General features: G+C 33.3%; 4 protein-coding genes across 4 annotated transcripts; 3 read left to right on the top strand and 1 right to left on the bottom strand.

Annotated features, from left to right (window-relative positions):
- Positions 1 to 3,910: 3,910 nt before the first annotated feature.
- LOC125577739 (transcription factor TCP7-like) lies at positions 3,911 to 5,198 on the top strand. Its single transcript, XM_048739448.1, has one exon. The coding sequence runs from the start codon at positions 4,094 to 4,096 to the stop codon at positions 4,739 to 4,741; it is 648 nt and encodes a 215-aa protein (XP_048595405.1). The 5' UTR covers positions 3,911 to 4,093; the 3' UTR covers positions 4,742 to 5,198.
- Positions 5,199 to 8,230: 3,032 nt separating this feature from the next.
- Positions 8,231 to 9,482, top strand: LOC106366052 (probable prefoldin subunit 5). Its single transcript, XM_013805603.3, has 3 exons — positions 8,231 to 8,606; positions 8,686 to 8,763; positions 9,226 to 9,482. Exons 1-3 carry the CDS (start codon positions 8,310 to 8,312, stop codon positions 9,313 to 9,315), a joined length of 465 nt encoding a protein of 154 aa, XP_013661057.1. The 5' UTR covers positions 8,231 to 8,309; the 3' UTR covers positions 9,316 to 9,482.
- On the bottom strand, positions 9,461 to 12,203 carry LOC106366051 (dihydroorotate dehydrogenase (quinone), mitochondrial). The gene is made up of 9 exons (XM_013805602.3): positions 11,912 to 12,203; positions 11,660 to 11,742; positions 11,046 to 11,369; positions 10,512 to 10,956; positions 10,402 to 10,431; positions 10,178 to 10,315; positions 10,035 to 10,072; positions 9,847 to 9,946; positions 9,461 to 9,718 (listed from the first exon to the last, which is right to left on the bottom strand). Exons 1-9 carry the CDS (start codon positions 12,053 to 12,055, stop codon positions 9,644 to 9,646), a joined length of 1,377 nt encoding a protein of 458 aa, XP_013661056.2. The 5' UTR covers positions 12,056 to 12,203; the 3' UTR covers positions 9,461 to 9,643.
- A 1,141-nt stretch (positions 12,204 to 13,344) lies between these two features.
- Positions 13,345 to 15,270, top strand: LOC106364083 (superoxide dismutase [Fe] 3, chloroplastic-like). Its single transcript, XM_048739447.1, has 8 exons — positions 13,345 to 13,531; positions 13,639 to 13,728; positions 13,884 to 14,075; positions 14,170 to 14,341; positions 14,432 to 14,505; positions 14,591 to 14,617; positions 14,712 to 14,735; positions 14,827 to 15,270. Exons 1-8 carry the CDS (start codon positions 13,445 to 13,447, stop codon positions 14,950 to 14,952), a joined length of 792 nt encoding a protein of 263 aa, XP_048595404.1. The 5' UTR covers positions 13,345 to 13,444; the 3' UTR covers positions 14,953 to 15,270.
- The last annotated feature ends 1,202 nt before the right edge of the window (positions 15,271 to 16,472 follow it).

Genomic DNA, 16,472 nt, shown 5'->3' with positions numbered 1-16,472 from the left:
AATAATAATTCAAATTTGATTTATATCAAAAATTGATTCAAAAAAAAATATATATATATATATATATATATTCAAAAATGGATTTTTACTAAACTATTTTTCAATAACCATTATAAAAAATATTGTCAATATATATAATAAAAATATAATACAAAGCCCAATTTGAAATACCAACTCAAATTATGGTTTTTATATTTCATATTAAGTTTTAAAAGTATAATCTATGTAATTATTTATATGATGGTATGTATAAAATACTAATAATTATATGATTACTTATATGATGGTACATATAAAATACGATTAATTATATGATGATAAAATACGATATATAATAATGACTAGGGATGTGCTTTTGGGTACCCATACGGGTTTGGTTCTGATCGGTTTGTATTTCGGGTTTTCGGGGTCAAAGATTTCAGCCTTATTAGAATGTTTCTAAATTTTGGTTTGAGTTCGATTTGGATCTTTGCGGGTTTGGTTTGGGTTTGGATAACTAATTTAAATTATTTTTAAAGTCTTAAATCATTATATATTTTAAATTTCTCAAAATGTATAAATAAAATAATATATTACGTATAAATTTGAATAACATATGTCATAATACTTAAGCTTAACATATCAATTGGCTTGATTTAAAATTTTGGATACGGAATCAATAATTATTTTAAGTATTTTTGGTGATTTGAGTATACTTTAACTATTTCAGATATTTACTTTTGACTATCTATATATATTTTCAAGTATTTAAACCAATTTAAAAGTATCATTTTGATGTTTTATATACGTTAAATCTTAAAATAATTAATATATATAAGTATATAAATCTATTTTTAGATAAATTCAGATACTCAAATACTTCGGTTCGGATCAGATTCGGTTCTCTAAATAACAAAATTTTGAATAATTAGAATATTTAATCAATTTATGTTCGGGTTTCGTACTATATTTTTGGATCGGTATCGGTTATGTTTCTCGAATTCATTTTTCCGAATCCTAATAATTACATGAAAAACAAATATCAACATATTTTTCAAAATATACACATGCGCGCCTGCGCGGGTCAAAATCTAGTTCGCATTTAAAATAGATTGACAAATACTCAGTGTTTTAATCTAATATAAGTTGTCTATTATTATCGGTTTTATTCACTCTAACACACATTTGTGTTAGATTGGGTGGGTCTCAAGTTAGCGGTACAGCCTTTACAGGAACGAAACACATACATAGCTCATGATTGCATTTGCATTGGTTTCCGTAAACTGTAAATTAACAATAAGAAAATCCGTTTAATAAAATATTTGTTTAAGACCATTTTCCATAGTTTACTCTAAAATAGAATACCTCTATAAATACTCCAATGATACTTGATAAACAAAAAATAAAAAAATTACTCTATATTTGGATTAAATTTAGTTTTACTCTATTATAAAGTAAAAAGTAAAGTATCATTGGAGCAATTTTACTCTAAACTCTATTTTAGACTGAAAAATACAGAGAGTTATAAATGCACCAAGGGCATCTCCAATGTGACTCTATTTTTTCCTCTATAAATTACACTAAAATAAAGTAACCCTATTATAGTTTATAGAATAATTTTTCCTCCAATAATATTATTCAATAATAGAGTTACTCTATTATAGAGTGAAATATAGATAATATCGCTTTTCAATTTCAAATATAGAGTAAAAAATATGACATTCTTCTATATTCTCTAATATAGAATAACACTATTAAAACAAAAATTAGTCTATAATAAAATTATTATATTTTAGGGCCTGACTAGTTCAAACGCAGCGGTTTCAGCTGCGGGAGTTTGTGGATGCGGTTTCTAGCGGTTTAAGAGATTTGTACGACTGATACTGCAGTTAAAAATTGGTGCGTTTGCGGGTGACTTATGACTGGTTAACTACCTAATGCGGTAACAGTTAAATAATAAATTAACAATATTTACATTTAATATAATTATAAAAATATCAAAAATCATAAAATTATAATAAATATGAAATTTATATTTAGAAAGTTATAATTTTAATTTTTGAAAATTTATTGAAATTGTTTTTATTATAAAATTTTATAATATTAATTAAAATATAATAGATATATTTTAATATTTTCATAATTTCAATTTTAAATTTTTATTAAATATTTTTACTTTTGTATATATATTGTTTTAAATAAAAGAAAAAAAGTTTACCTTCCCGCAACCGCTCGCAACCGTCCGCAACTGCAAACGCTAGCTGGAGTCAGCTTTTGAATTTATGAAACAGTTTAGAGCGATTTGAGTGATTGTTGCAAACTGCCGACCGCTACTAACCGTAAAAACTGCGTTTGCGGGTGATAGCGAGAAAACTAATCGTTCTCTTAGTATAAATTATAAAAGAAAAAATAGAATTTCTTTGGAGATGTTATTGCTCTCGTTTCAAGTGGTCATGATTCAATTATTGTCACGATATTATTGAAAAGAAAATCGGTGAGAGACCAATCAACATCACAAAATCTTGCGTATCCGCCAAGTGGACTAATCACTTTTTTTTTTGCTTCACGGCGAGCTAATCACTTCTTATTAAAGTCAAGGGCCTAACTGGTTCAAATGCAGCGGTTGCGGGAGTTTGTGGATGCGGACAGTTACGGTTTTTAGCGGTTTTAAGAGATTTGTACGACTGGTACTGCGGTTAAAAATTAATGCGTTTGCGGGTGACTTATGACTGGTTAACTACCAAATGCGGTAACAGTCAAATAATAAATTAACAATATTTACATTTAATATAATTATAAAAATATCAAAAATCATAAAATTATAATAAATATAAAAATTTTGAAAATTTATTGAAATTGTTTTTATTACAAAATTTTATAATATTAATTAAAATATAATAGATATATTTTCATAATTTCAATTTTAAATTTTTTATTAAATATTTTTATTTTTGTATATATATTGTTTTAAAAAAAGAAAAAAAAATTTACCTTTTCGCAACCGCCCGCAACCGCAAACGTTAGCTGGAGCCAGCTTTTGAATTTATGAGATTGGGAGCGGTTTGAAACGGTTTAAAACGATTTGAGTGATTGTTGCAAACCGCCGACAACCGCTACCAACCGCAAAAGCTGCGTTTGCGGGTGGTAGCGAGAAAACCAGTCGCTCCCTCAATGGGAATTAATTTCGTTAATTTACTTCAGTCTTATATTTATATTGCAATTTGAGAATAACTTACTATAAAGTTTATTGATAAAATTAATATAGTAATTATATTTTTCACTTTTTAACATGGGATATTGGGATGTGATGTTATTGTAATAGACAAAGCTTCTCCAACTTAAGCCAGTTTCCAAATCTTTATTGTGAAATACGGATCGAGCAAACTCAACTAATGTGATTTTTTTTTCTTTAGTGTCGACAAAGGAATTTTGAACTTTTGGACATTTGCTACTTCACGTAAAACACGTGATACCTGCAGATATTTAAATTGAATGGCCAATAATATTTCCAAATATAAATAAAATATAAATAAAAACTAATAAGTTTTGATGTCAAAGTCTACTTACCAATCAATTATCTCATTGATTGTCTCCATTTCAATCTTTTCTAATAGTTAACTGTAAACAACTTACCAGATTAATCGTCCCAATTTTTTTTAAAAAATACATACCTTTTATCCAATGGCTTCATTACTGTGCTAGTATCCAGATTCAAAGCCGAGTTTTGATTTAATCTCAAACCAAAAAGAACAATCACTCAGTAAATAGTAAAAAGATTAAAAATTACCTCTTGTAGCACCCTAACTTAAATTCCATTAACTTAGCGTGGCCCACACGGTAGGTATTCGCCGGTGGTCAAGACTCAAGAGTCAAGAGCGTGAAGTCCACCGCGTCGTGACAAAACAAAAATGTCCCCTTAAAAATGCAAAGGGAAAGGAGAAAAAGAAAAACACAGAGGAAGTGAGCTGTGAAGAGGACCCACCACCCACATGTGTTCTCCTTCCTGTCTCCACCAGCTCCTTCCTCTCAATCATTAGCTTCCCTCTCCTCTGAATGTGTTTCAGTAATAAGAGAATCAAGAACCACTATTCCTCTTTCAAGAATCTACTCAACTATGTCTAACAACAACGACGGAGCTCTTGTCGTGAAGAAACCTCCGGCGAAAGATAGACACAGCAAAGTCGACGGAAGAGGGAGAAGGATACGTATGCCTATCATCTGCGCAGCTCGTGTCTTCCAGCTAACAAGAGAGCTCGGCCACAAATCAGACGGTCAAACTATCGAGTGGCTACTACGTCAAGCTGAGCCTTCTATCATAGCCGCGACAGGAACCGGCACAACTCCGGCGAGTTTCTCCACCGTGTCAGCCTCACTCCGAGGAAACTCCACCACCACGAGCTGCAACTTGTCCTCGTCTCTAGATCATAAACCTTTGCTAGGGGTATCACCGTTTATACTCGGAAAGCGCGTGAGAGCCGACGAGGATACACCGTCTGGGTTCTGGGCGGTTCCGGCGAGGCAGGAGTTCGGACAGGTCTGGAGCTTTGCCGCAGGAGCTACACAAGAGATGTTGTTACAACAACAGCAGCAACAAGCAGCTGGGCTTTTTGTCCACCAGCAGCAGCAACAGCAACAAGCTGCAATGGGTGAAGCTTCGGCGGCTAGAGTTGGGAACTATCTTCCGGGTCATCTTAATCTGCTTGCTTCTTTATCTAGTGGAGCTCCCGGGTCCGGTCGGGGAGAGGATGATGACCAGCGTTGATGCCTTGATGGTGAAGTTAAACCTTATTTTAGTTTTGGTATTATTAATATTAATCTATGTTTCTCTATTGTCATCGATCAATCTCTTGCATTGTTTACTCCAGTAGCTTATTTCTCTATGTTTGTGTTTTAGTTTTTAGAGATCGGTTGATTGATCCCACGAGTTATTCGAGAGTGTTTTTAAGATTAGGGTTAGGGTTTAAGAATCTAGTCTAAAGAGATCGCGATATTTCATTTGAACCAAGATTTACTTTAGTACATCATGTAGGGTAATTACGAAACCGTGGAGGTTTTTTACCCCTTTTGTCTGTTTTTTTTTCGGCTAAGCAGAGCCGTTGTCAAGATTCCAGATACACTAGTTTGCTAATTGTGTAATGTGTTACAACAATTGTGGTGAGAACATTTGCGCAAGCTGTTATACCACTTTGTTTCTTAATAAATGTTATAGACTTCGTATTGTTTGGTTTCTTTCAATGTATATATTGAGAGACAAAAGCTTATATGTGTGTGAGTGTGATTGTTTCGCTGAAATTTAACTTGGAGAATGAACATACTATAGTAATTTTTTTTTCTTTCAGGAAATATATGTAGTTTTGGTTTCAGAGGATTATTTTGTTAAAAATAAGACAAAGCAGATATGTCTGTCTGAAATCTCTTCAAACTTTTATTGCCTTAGAATTTATGTCACGTGTTTGGATGTTTGGTTTGTCACGTTAGTCAGATAAAAGATTCGATTCGTACCGCGTTTTTTTTAACTGTTGAAAGTTAAAACCAGAGGGCAGAGGGTGACATTATTTATTTTAAATCAGGTTCTCTATATTTTTGTTCTAGGAGCTTGCTTTTGAGTTCTAACAAGACTAAACTAAAAAGAGTTATAATGTCTTGTCGGAGATTAGCTATTCAAACATGTGGCGGATCCATAATCAACATATTATCACTGTGTTTATATGATTTAAATCTGAGTTCTATTGTATGTTTACCGGTTGATTACTATTGTAATGTAAATCCTGGTGAAGGACAAAGTCTTAACCCATGTAATAGTATGTTTACAGCTCGAAGTATAGTAAAATTTCTCATGCAACGCATATAAAATTATAGAATAGTAAACTAGTATGCTATATAACAGTCAATGACTAATGCGTAGACAACTTTAGCTGTATAATTCATATCTTCTATCTGCAGAATTTTATATACAAATTAATAAACTCTTTGATCACAATTCTATTTTGATGAATAATATCAAATTGAGTAGATGGGTCTCTGTAGACAAAGAAACAAGATTAGTTATGTTCATTAGACAAATTAGGTTGCCACTAACCAATCAAATAACTAAACCAATTTTTGCCAAGAAAATAAGAATTCCATTAATGGAAAGATCTTAACTAAAAGTTGGTTTTTTTATTCCTTAATTAAGCACTAGAGGAATTAACACTCAACTATACAATATAATGCAAATAATTACAGGTGGGGGATCTTAATAATCAACTCGTATCAGAACATCCCGTACCTTTTTAATTGTCGAATCATCTAAAATGACCCCAATAACTGATATGGTCCCATTCTTGTCTACCAAAAATAATTTCTATCGATTGGCAGAAAGAAGTGTTTTTTTTTTATATTTGGCATTTTGGACCGACACACGTAGAGATACTTAAATAAATTGATTACTAAAATTCACTATAGAGATACTCAGACTTTTTGATTCTACGGATATATAATGGCCCTCGCACATTTAAAGAGATGAATCCCCAAAATCTAAATCGACGTGTATAAACATTCGACACTTAAGCCGAGATGGACTTAAATTGGCCTTGTTAAACCATTTTTAACAGTTAACTCCATTTTTCGCTCTAAAATAATACTCTACTAGGTTAAGACCCGCGCCTTGCGCGGAATGAATACTAAATATAAATTATTTTTAAGTATTATATATTTTTTACATATTATGAAATAATAAATATATATTGAATAATTAAAAATTTAGTAACTATAACGTATATAATTAAATTGGTACAAATACTTAAATAAATTTTATTAATCGAGACAAACACTTTTTCTATTTTATATATGCTATAAAATTAAGTTTACATGATATTAACATAGATATATAGTACATTTTTAATAGTGACATCTGTTAAAAAAAATTTTATACTCATATTATTTTGATCGTTTGTATTTCTTTATAACAAAAAAAATAAATCAATGATAACAATAAAAAATTTGTGGGATGTTTAATAGTTTTAGTAATTTATAATTTTAAAAACATTCAATGCAAAGTTTAAAATCTAAATATTAAGTTTTCAATAATTGTTCAAAATGTTTATCAAAAATATTTAAAGCAAATTCGAAATTAAAATACTTATGTATTTTATATGGTATATAATTTATTTTTAAAAAATATTAATATACATATATATATAATATTTCCTACTTATGTAATTTCGTAATTATTTGTATCTTGTTATAACATAAATTTTAAACCATGGATCACAAAAATTTCAATGTAAGATTTTTAACAACTTTAGTCATTTAGATTCGTTTTTAAAAATTCAAAATATAGCATATACGAAAAAATTTAAATTTTTATTATATAGTTAATGTGGTTGTTTAATTTATTTTAATAAGTTAAATTTTTTAAAAAATGATAGAGAATAGAATAATTTTTATCAAATCTTTATTATTCAAAATCATTAATTGTCATATATACTTTAGCCACATTAGGTAATTCCGTGATTTTTATTTAAGGAAACAATGAAGAACATTTATGATTAATTTATGGTTAGTTTAATAAAAAGCTTATTATATATTTATATGGACCAACATATTTTTCTAAGGATTCTAAGAATGATTGTGGTGATGACATGTGGCTACAAAAATATGTTGTAATGCTTCTCTTTTAATATATAGGAGATTTTAAAGAGTAAAAAATAAAATACTATTAAAACATTTTTATTTTAAATTCTATTTTAAATTAAAAAATATAGTGAAGTTGGAGATGTCCCTAAAAATTAATGGACCATATTTAATCTTTGCCTCTCTGACGCTAACTCCACTTAGTGGCATAAATTAGTTAAAACCAATGTTTTTAAAATCGAACTGAAAACTGAATCGAAAAATATTTGGGTCACAATTCAATATGATTCGACCGGGTCAAACCTGATTCAATAATTTGGTTCAATATATTTTAATACTATATAAATTTTCAAGTAATTTTGGTAACTATAATACATAATCAAAATATAAATAAATATCAAATATACAACATTGTAAATATAAATTATTTTTTTTTGTTTATATAGTTGGTTTACGAATTTTTGATGGTTTTAATAGTTTTTATTCAGTTCAATAGCTTTGACACCTAATCCATCTATGTGATCGGTCTATGGTTGAACCAGTTATTAGACCTATCCGGTTACACAGCGGTCAATCCGGTTACTGATATTAATGGGCCAGACTTCTTCTCTAACAGTAACTCCACTTAATGGGCCACACTTCGTGAGACAAAGTGCATTCGCCGCAGAGCTCAGCCGACACGGAGGAGACGCGACCGAGAGAGAGAAAGAGAGAGAATGGCGTCATCATCATCATCATCGGCGAGAGGAGAACTAGAGAAGATGGGAATCGATCAGCTGAAAGCGCTGAAGGAGCAAGCGGATCTGGAAGTGAACCTCCTGCAAGACAGCCTCAACAACATCCGCACAGCCAACGCACGCCTCGAATCCGCCGCGGGAGCTCTCAACGACCTCTCGCTTCGACCTCAAGGCAAGAAGATGCTCGTGCCGCTCACCGCGTCTCTCTACGTGCCTGGGACGCTTGATGAAGCTGGCAAGGTTCTTGTTGATATCGGCACTGGTTACTTCATCGAGGTACATTAGAATCTGTTCAGTGTTTGCTTTTGTGAAGAAGCTCTGAAGTGTGTTTTAATATGTGTGTTTTGTCGTGTAGAAAACAATGGAGGATGGTAAAGACTATTGTCAGAGGAAGATTAACTTGTTGAAATCAAACTATGAGCAACTCTTTGAGGTAATGTTCATTAGTATATGGTTAAAGGATGAAACTTTAATGGCTGCTCTGATCATAGGACTCCAAATTTTTTAGAAAAATTATATATGCATAAGCCTCAAATTATAAAAAAAAAATATTTATATAAACTTTTACTAAATTGTGATTGATATAGTCAGAAAGCCCTTTGGTTAGTCTGTTCCTGCACATTATCAAAACACTCCTTAGAGCCATACCTGCATACACTAAGTAGTGTCTTTCACTTCACTCTTCATTTGATTCAAAGCTGATTAGTTCTTGAATGTTGTTTACGTATCAAGCATGGTCTCTCCTTCCTATTTGCTTTGTCTTTCATAGCTTCAATGAGTATTGTTTATTAATGTTAATGTTGCATTAGTGCTAAATTGTTAGAATACCATTTTGTTTTGAAGACCTATGTTTACAGCTATAGCTAAGCTTTCAAGAATTGTTTGTTCAATGCAGGTGTTGGCTAAGAAGAAAAGCGTGGCAGATGAAGCTGGGATGGTCTTGCAGTCTAAAGTTAGACAGTTACAAGCTGCAACCACGTCCTGAAAATTCTTCTTCTTCTCTAGTGGCTTTTATTAGTATTTGACTTTTGAGATTGTGTCTGATCAGTTTTGTTACGACGCTTATGATCTCAACTGGGTTTGTGTTCTGTGTGGTAGAATAACTTGTACTGTAATATTAAGAGAAGAAATGATAAAAAAAGTTAAAAACTAGTTACAATGAGAAAAACAAATGTTGCTTAGTTATTTCCCCATAAAACAAGAAGAGCCAATGCTGTTTTATTGTGTATGTAGAAAGAAACAACTGAATCAATGTTTTGGGAGTAAGCAAAGGAGTCTTATCTCCTCTGTATTTTGTTCTTGTTCGTATTTCATCATCTGTGATCTGCACCAATGGCTTCTTGAATCGACTTGAACCCATCCCTTTCTAAGCAACTCACCAGTTCTTCCTATTGCCACCAAACAAATGACATGAATATTAGTATCAATTAAGTGAAGCCCATATGCAGAGTTGATCTGCACCAATTGCTTTTAGACTTGTCTATGCTTATTAAACTTCCCTGATCCAAGTACAAACCTTTATTTGTGGGATGAGAGCAGGTCCACCATAGGCAAACCCAGTGTACAGCTGAACAAGAGTAGCTCCGGCTCTTATCTTCTTATAAGCATCTTCACCACTGAAAAAAAAAAACACAAAAAGTTCATCTGAATCTAACTCTTGTGTTTTGTTTTCCTCACAATCTAAAAACATGTTGAGATGCTTACCTGCTAACACCACCGCAGCCTATCAGTGGAATCTTACCCTAAGTAAAGAGGTCATGAAAACAGCCAATAACCACAATCAGAAAACATTTTAGTTCCTTGGCATAAGTGCAAATCATCTCCTTTCTAGATAAGAAAAAACTTACTCGTGTCAAAGTGTACATCTCTCTTAACATGTTGGTGGAGAGATTAAAGAGCGGTTTTCCACTCAAACCCCCTGTCTCTGTTGCCACAGGGTTGTTGTTTACAGGATCTGGCCTCGAGACTGTTGTATTCGATATGATCTACAGGAGAATAACAAAAACATTATCATCATCACATGAAGCTTTGATGAAACAGAAGTTTAGTTCATGTATAAAAAATAACTTACCAGCCCATCCAACTTGAGAGCAAGAGCAACCTACACAAACCAATAACAATACAATGTTGTAAGAGCCATTTTACTTGGAAAGTATTTGAGTTTTGTTTTCTCTAACTCACAGCTGCAATATCTTCAAGCTCTCCTCTGGACAGATCAGGAGCAATCTTCACAAGAAGAGGAGGAGGACCATCATCACCCCACTGCATCTCATCCCTAGCAGCTTGAACCTTCTTCACAAGATCCTTCAACTGTTTCCTCCCCTGAAGCATCCTCAGCCCTGCTGTGTTGGGTGATGAAACATTAATAACCAAGTAATCAGCATACTGGGATAAATTATGAACTCCTTGGACATAATCAGCAGCTGCATCTTCACTAGTCTTGTTCTTTCCAAGGTTGACTCCAAGTATACCAGGTCCAGATTTGCCTCCCGGTTTAGCTTCATCGCTTGGAGATGACGAAGTGCCTGACGTCTCCGCCAACATTCTTTTACCGTGCTGAGCACCTAACCGCTTAGCAACAACAACAATCCCTTCACTGTTGAATCCACACCTATTGATAATGGCTCTGTACAGACAAGAAACACATCAAGACATGAACCTTTGAATATATAAAACATTAAAGGCAAAGAGTGGATATGAGATTCTCAATCTCACCCATCTTCACGTAATCTGAAAATGCGTGGTTTGGGGTTGCCTTCTTGTGGGACTGGAGTCACAGAACCAACCTCAACGAATCCAAACCCAAGTCCTAGCAACCCTTCTGTAGCTTCAGCGTTTTTGTCGAATCCAGCAGCGAGTCCTATTGGGTTTGAAAACTTCCTTCCCCAAACTTCAAGTCCCAGGATCTGTGGATCAGGTCTCTTCTCTCTAGGCACCCAACCGCGTGAAGCCGCAGTGACGGCCAGCTTATGAGCAAACTCAGCGTCCAGAAGAGCAAAGAGAGGGTTAACAACCTTTGTTGCTGAGAACAGCCACCCACTGTTCAACACACAAGATGGAGTAAAAGGTTTTTATAAATGTGATTATGTAAAATAATGTTCAAGAAATCGCTAGGCGGCCGTTAGATTTTTGATTAGGCGGGCGCATAGACCTTTTTTTAAAGTTTCTTAGACCAATTTTTTCAAAAGTTGGTTTAGAAAAATCATTTCGTTTAGGTCCGTTTGGGCACCGCCTAAACCGATTTTTGAAAACACTAAATTAACAATGAGATCAAAAGACAAAGACATGTTAATGTGACTAATGTCTCAGACACTTATTAAGTTAAGTACCAGAAGGTTGCTTCATCTGCAGTGCTCACATAAGCTCCTCCAGCTATAGCCAAACCAATGGTAGCTCCTGTCAATATCCTTCCCTAAAGATTTCAAGACAAGACAAAGATAAATACTTTGAGACAAGAGAAACTGATCTGTTCTTGTAAGAGCCAAAATGATCTAACTCTACTACACCAGATATTACTATATAAAGCATTTGATTATAAAAGAGATTAATTTTAACAAAGAGATTCCATCAAAGTTGCTTACTTTCTTGGAAAAGTGAGGGACTTTAGGTGTAGAGGATGAAGAAGAACAGTTTCTAATCGCTCCACCAAGAGGATTCGGAGAGACCCTTTTCAATAAAAAGTCTCTCGCCCATTTAGCCGACGATGTCGCAGCCCTTCCGGCCATTTAAGCAAACCGAATTCAAAAAGGATTTTGACTTTTTCAGACAATCTGGATAACTGTAAGAAGAGGTTTTTAGCTTTAAGCTCACGGCTTGAACAGAGGTGACGCTATGCGTTGGTCTGGTTTCAAAGAATCTTTCAGTCTTTGCTAAAAGCCTAAAACCCTCTTGCTTCGTAAGCTGTTGCATAGCTTCCTTCCGGTTTATTTTGGTTAACCGGTGGGGAAAACTTGTGGGCAATATTTTAAAAACCGGATCTGTAACTAAACCGAAAAAGTTTTATATCAAAAGTTAATATGATTCGGCCCGATTTGATTCAACAAATACAATTAAGTTCATTTATAAAAGAGAAAAAGACTAGGATAGCACCAAACCAAGTTTTTGTTTCCAAAGTAGCACTCAAGGCTCAAAGTCACAAAAATAGGTTTCATTAAAGAGGTAAATATACACTTATACACCTTGGATTAATTAATCCAAACCTTAGGGTTTAAAGTTAAGGGGTGGGGTTTTGGAATTAGGGTTTAAAATTTTATAAAAAATAAATATTAAAATAAAAAATAAAAATTTTAAAAACAGTTTCAAAAAGTATTTTTAAATTATAAAAAGAAAATTTTCAAAAAAAAATTAAAAAAAAATTCGAAAAAAAAATTTTCAAAAAAAAAATTATAAAATTTCGAATCTGAAAACTCATAATCTGAAACTATAAAAATTTTTTATTTTTATTTTTATTTTATTATTTTTATTTTTTTTGTTTGTTTATTTAATTTTAAACCAAGGGTATTAGAGATATTTTACTCTTTAATGAATGTCATTTTTGTGACTTTCTCCTTCTAATGTTATTTTTGAGACATAAACTTCAAAAGGTGCTATTATTGACAATTGCCCTTTATAGAATAACTATATAATTAAATTTGATGTTTAACTGATTATATCACTAATATTTTATTATTAAAATTTGTATATAAATAATTACGAAATAAAGTTTAAGTAAACCCAAAAGAAAATTAAATATAAACTAATATTTTAACTTTAAATAAATAATTAATATTTTAATTTTAAATATTTATCATTATGAGTAATAATTTTTAAAAAATTTAAAAAATGAAAAAGTTATTTGTATAATTTAAAAGATAAAAAATATTAAAAATTACTTTTATGGTAAATTATAAATAAAACGAGTTTTTATCCATCTGATCCGATTTGCTTTACAGTTGACCTCGGTCCAACCACCGGTTCTGTTAGTGTTTAAAACACTGTTTTAATAGTTTATAACATTAACCGGATCGAACCAACAGATTGATAAGGTCCCTTTCTCTGTAAAAAAAAACAGGAGCGGAGCAACTCTGTTGCAGAAGCGTGATTTTGGCGACTTACAGTGGGAGGAAACAACAATAATGGCTTCTTGTCTTGTGACGACAAGCAGTTTCTGTACTGTTTCAGATTCTAGTATACGTTTGAAATCCTCCAAGCTTGTCCATCTGGTTCGGTTCCTTACTGAGACATTGAAACCCCCCCCTTTGGTTTCACTTCATATTGAATCTGTTATCAAGCTTTTGAATTTTCATTTTTTTTTTGGTTTCTGTTTTAGAGTAATCAGCAGAGAAGACGCTCTCTTGGTTCACGAGGTGGTTTAAAGGTTGAAGCTTACTATGGCCTAAAGACCCCTCCTTATCCTCTTGTAAGTTTACTATGGTCTAAATATATCTCATTGCTTATAGATTCTCAGTTTAGTTTGTGTCTTATGCTTCTGTAATACATTTGATGTTCTGTAATAAGCACATAAATGGTGGAAAGTTGGTTAAACATTAGTCTAAAACAAATATTGTGAATTAGGATGCTTTGGAACCGTACATGAGCCAAAGAACACTAGAAGTGCATTGGGGAAAACACCACCGAGGCTACGTGGACAATCTAAACAAACAGTTAGGGAAAGATGATAGACTCTATGGATACACCATGGAAGAGCTTATCAAGGCCACATACAACAACGGGAATCCTTTGCCTGAGTTCAACAACGCTGCACAGGTTATAACTTTTACTTTCTTAACCTGTTTGGTTGTACACTTCATCCCAAGGCAACAAGCTCTGATGTTGGCAAGGTTTGTTTGTGTTTTTAAAGGTTTATAACCATGATTTCTTCTGGGAGTCAATGCAACCTGGTGGTGGAGATGTGCCTATAAAAGGTGTTCTTGAGCAGATTGAGAAAGATTTTGGGTCGTTTACGAATTTCAGAGAGAAGTTTACTAATGCTGCTCTTACTCAGTTTGGTTCTGGCTGGGTCTGGCTTGTTTGTGAGATACTCTGCAAAGCTTTTCACTTTGTTGTAAATTTACTATAGAATGACCCTGAAAATGCAAATCTTGATTCTCTTTTTTTTTCAGTGAAGAGGGAAGAGAGGAGACTTGAAGTGGTGAAAACCTCAAACGCCATTAACCCACTTGTGTGGGATGATATTGTATGTGAAGAGTCTCATTAGTTTTTTCTTGTTATATACACTCTGATGTTTCTACTTGATCACATCTCTTTTTTGTTGTTTACAGCCAATCATCAACTTGGATGTGTGGGAGGTAATAATACTCTCTCCTCTCTATTACCTTATACTCATATGAAAACAAAAATGAATCTTCTAATTTATTTGGTCTTCATCTCTTTACTTTGCAGCACTCTTATTATCTGGACTACAAGGTAAAAAAAAAACTAGCTTCAGTTTTGTGTTCTTGATGTTCGTTCAAAAAAAGGCTAATGTGTGTTTTTATTCTTATTCTTGGGGTGGTAGAACGAGAGGGCTAAGTACATAAACACGTTTCTGAACCATTTGGTGTCGTGGAACGCTGCCATGAGTAGGATGGCACGTGCTGAGGCCTTTGTGAATCTTGGTGAACCCACCATCCCAATTGCTTAATAAAAGAATCAACCAAGAGGAACATCACAGACTTGTAACTCAATCGCGGTGCGCGTAGACTAATGAGGAATCCTGAGTTTACTGCGTAGAGAATAGAGTATGATGAGTATTTTCTGAAGCAGCTTTTTGCAGTTGAGTAGAGTATGGAGAGAGTGTTGCTTCTGGTACTCTTGAGACTTAAAAACATAAGAGTTGTATTACAACACTTCTATTAGAAAGGTTCTTAGCTTAGGTATCTCATTTGAGATGTTTTTGAATGATTATCTCAACATTTGAGAACCTCATTTATTTACAGAGAGTGATGCTTCTGGTGTTCCACTTGTACACTAGCACTTGAATCATTGTTAAACATATGAGGGTAATGTGTGGTAAGTAGTGCAAAGATTTTTGAGGATATAAAAGACACTCTTTCTGAAAAAGAAGTTTTGACGTGGACATGAAACTTACTACATGGTTGACTGTTTAAGTGACACCTGTCACCATGACTGGCCTTCTCTTTTATTGTGACTAATGAGCCAGGGCACCAGTAGTAGCCAAATGCTATAGAAAACGAACGAGTGATTTCCTTATGGGCACCATGTTGTAGCAACGTAGCACCAGTAGAGTTTGAGATAGAATTCGCCACCGTTAGACATCTAAACCCATAACAGTTTGTGGAGAAACTTTCAAGTCAGCTCAGAGTCTGTGGAGTTGTGGCAGGAGAAAATTACCGGTTTTGATATAAAGCCTCTCTGGTGATGCCTCTGAGCTTGTGAGGCTATGCTAAGAGTATTGGTATCAGCGCCTAACATCATTAACTCCTTGATGGATAAGAATCATTGACTGTTTCAGTTAGCTTTGGTCCTAACTTGCCCTGGTCTCTAGCTTCATTTGTGAAGCCATCGGTTTTCGTCATTTTCAGGATTGAGTAGTGACCTTGATCTTAAGATGATGATGAAATCGTGTGTTGTATAATGGTTATTTTAGAGGGAAAGACAAAGAGACAAGAAGCAGTTAAAACAAAAGCTCTGAAGAGTTGAGACTTGAGGACCTTTGTGGTAATGGATGATTCATGGATGGGTCATCAAGTCTCAAAGATAAAGCTACTTTCTTTGGTGTTAAAAGCAATGAGAAGAGATCAAGCATATGCTTGCTTTGCTTTTTACAGTAAATACGTAAATAAAGGTATATTGAATGTTTGATCGTTTAAAATATCAAATCACATACCAAAGTTATAATTTTAGAATTAAAGATAAAAAAAAAAAGAACAGAAAGTATTAAAGAAAGCAAAAATGACCACACGGTATGACGTTAGATTCAGACAAGCTTTTTTTACCTACAAGTTGGCCACATAGCAAAAGCATTTAAACCCTAACTTTCATTTTTGTAAAGATATCTAAATAGGTATAGAAGATGCGATATGTTTCTTGAATTAAGAAACATGCATGAAGCAAAAAAACATCAAATCAGATATTACGTATAACGCTTTATGAATCTGTCAGAAAAATTGAGTCATGCACAAGTGGGCGTGTTGTGGTTTT

This window comes from Brassica napus, chromosome A9, assembly GCF_020379485.1.
Source record: "Brassica napus cultivar Da-Ae chromosome A9, Da-Ae, whole genome shotgun sequence".
Classification (NCBI taxonomy): Eukaryota; Viridiplantae; Streptophyta; class Magnoliopsida; order Brassicales; family Brassicaceae; genus Brassica; species Brassica napus.
Note: the sequence above shows the minus strand (reverse complement) of the source record. Positions and strands in the feature narration are given on the sequence as shown.

Excerpts from the sequence above, each read along its gene's own strand:
- LOC125577739 (XM_048739448.1), top strand. The coding sequence starts at position 4,094 with ATGTCTAACAACAACGACGGAGCTCTTGTCGTGAAGAAACCTCCGGCG.
- LOC106366052 (XM_013805603.3), top strand. The coding sequence starts at position 8,310 with ATGGCGTCATCATCATCATCATCGGCGAGAGGAGAACTAGAGAAGATG. Across the intron at positions 8,607-8,685 it reads GCACTGGTTACTTCATCGAG|AAAACAATGGAGGATGGTAA; the intron begins GTACATTAGAAT and ends TTTGTCGTGTAG. Across the intron at positions 8,764-9,225 it reads ACTATGAGCAACTCTTTGAG|GTGTTGGCTAAGAAGAAAAG; the intron begins GTAATGTTCATT and ends TGTTCAATGCAG.
- LOC106366051 (XM_013805602.3), bottom strand. The coding sequence starts at position 12,055 with ATGGCCGGAAGGGCTGCGACATCGTCGGCTAAATGGGCGAGAGACTTT. Across the intron at positions 11,370-11,659 it reads GCAGATGAAGCAACCTTCTG|TGGGTGGCTGTTCTCAGCAA; the intron begins GTACTTAACTTA and ends TGTGTTGAACAG. Across the intron at positions 10,957-11,045 it reads TTCAGATTACGTGAAGATGG|AGCCATTATCAATAGGTGTG; the intron begins GTGAGATTGAGA and ends TTGTCTGTACAG.
- LOC106364083 (XM_048739447.1), top strand. The coding sequence starts at position 13,445 with ATGGCTTCTTGTCTTGTGACGACAAGCAGTTTCTGTACTGTTTCAGAT. Across the intron at positions 14,506-14,590 it reads CACTTGTGTGGGATGATATT|CCAATCATCAACTTGGATGT; the intron begins GTATGTGAAGAG and ends TGTTGTTTACAG. Across the intron at positions 14,736-14,826 it reads CTTATTATCTGGACTACAAG|AACGAGAGGGCTAAGTACAT; the intron begins GTAAAAAAAAAA and ends TTGGGGTGGTAG.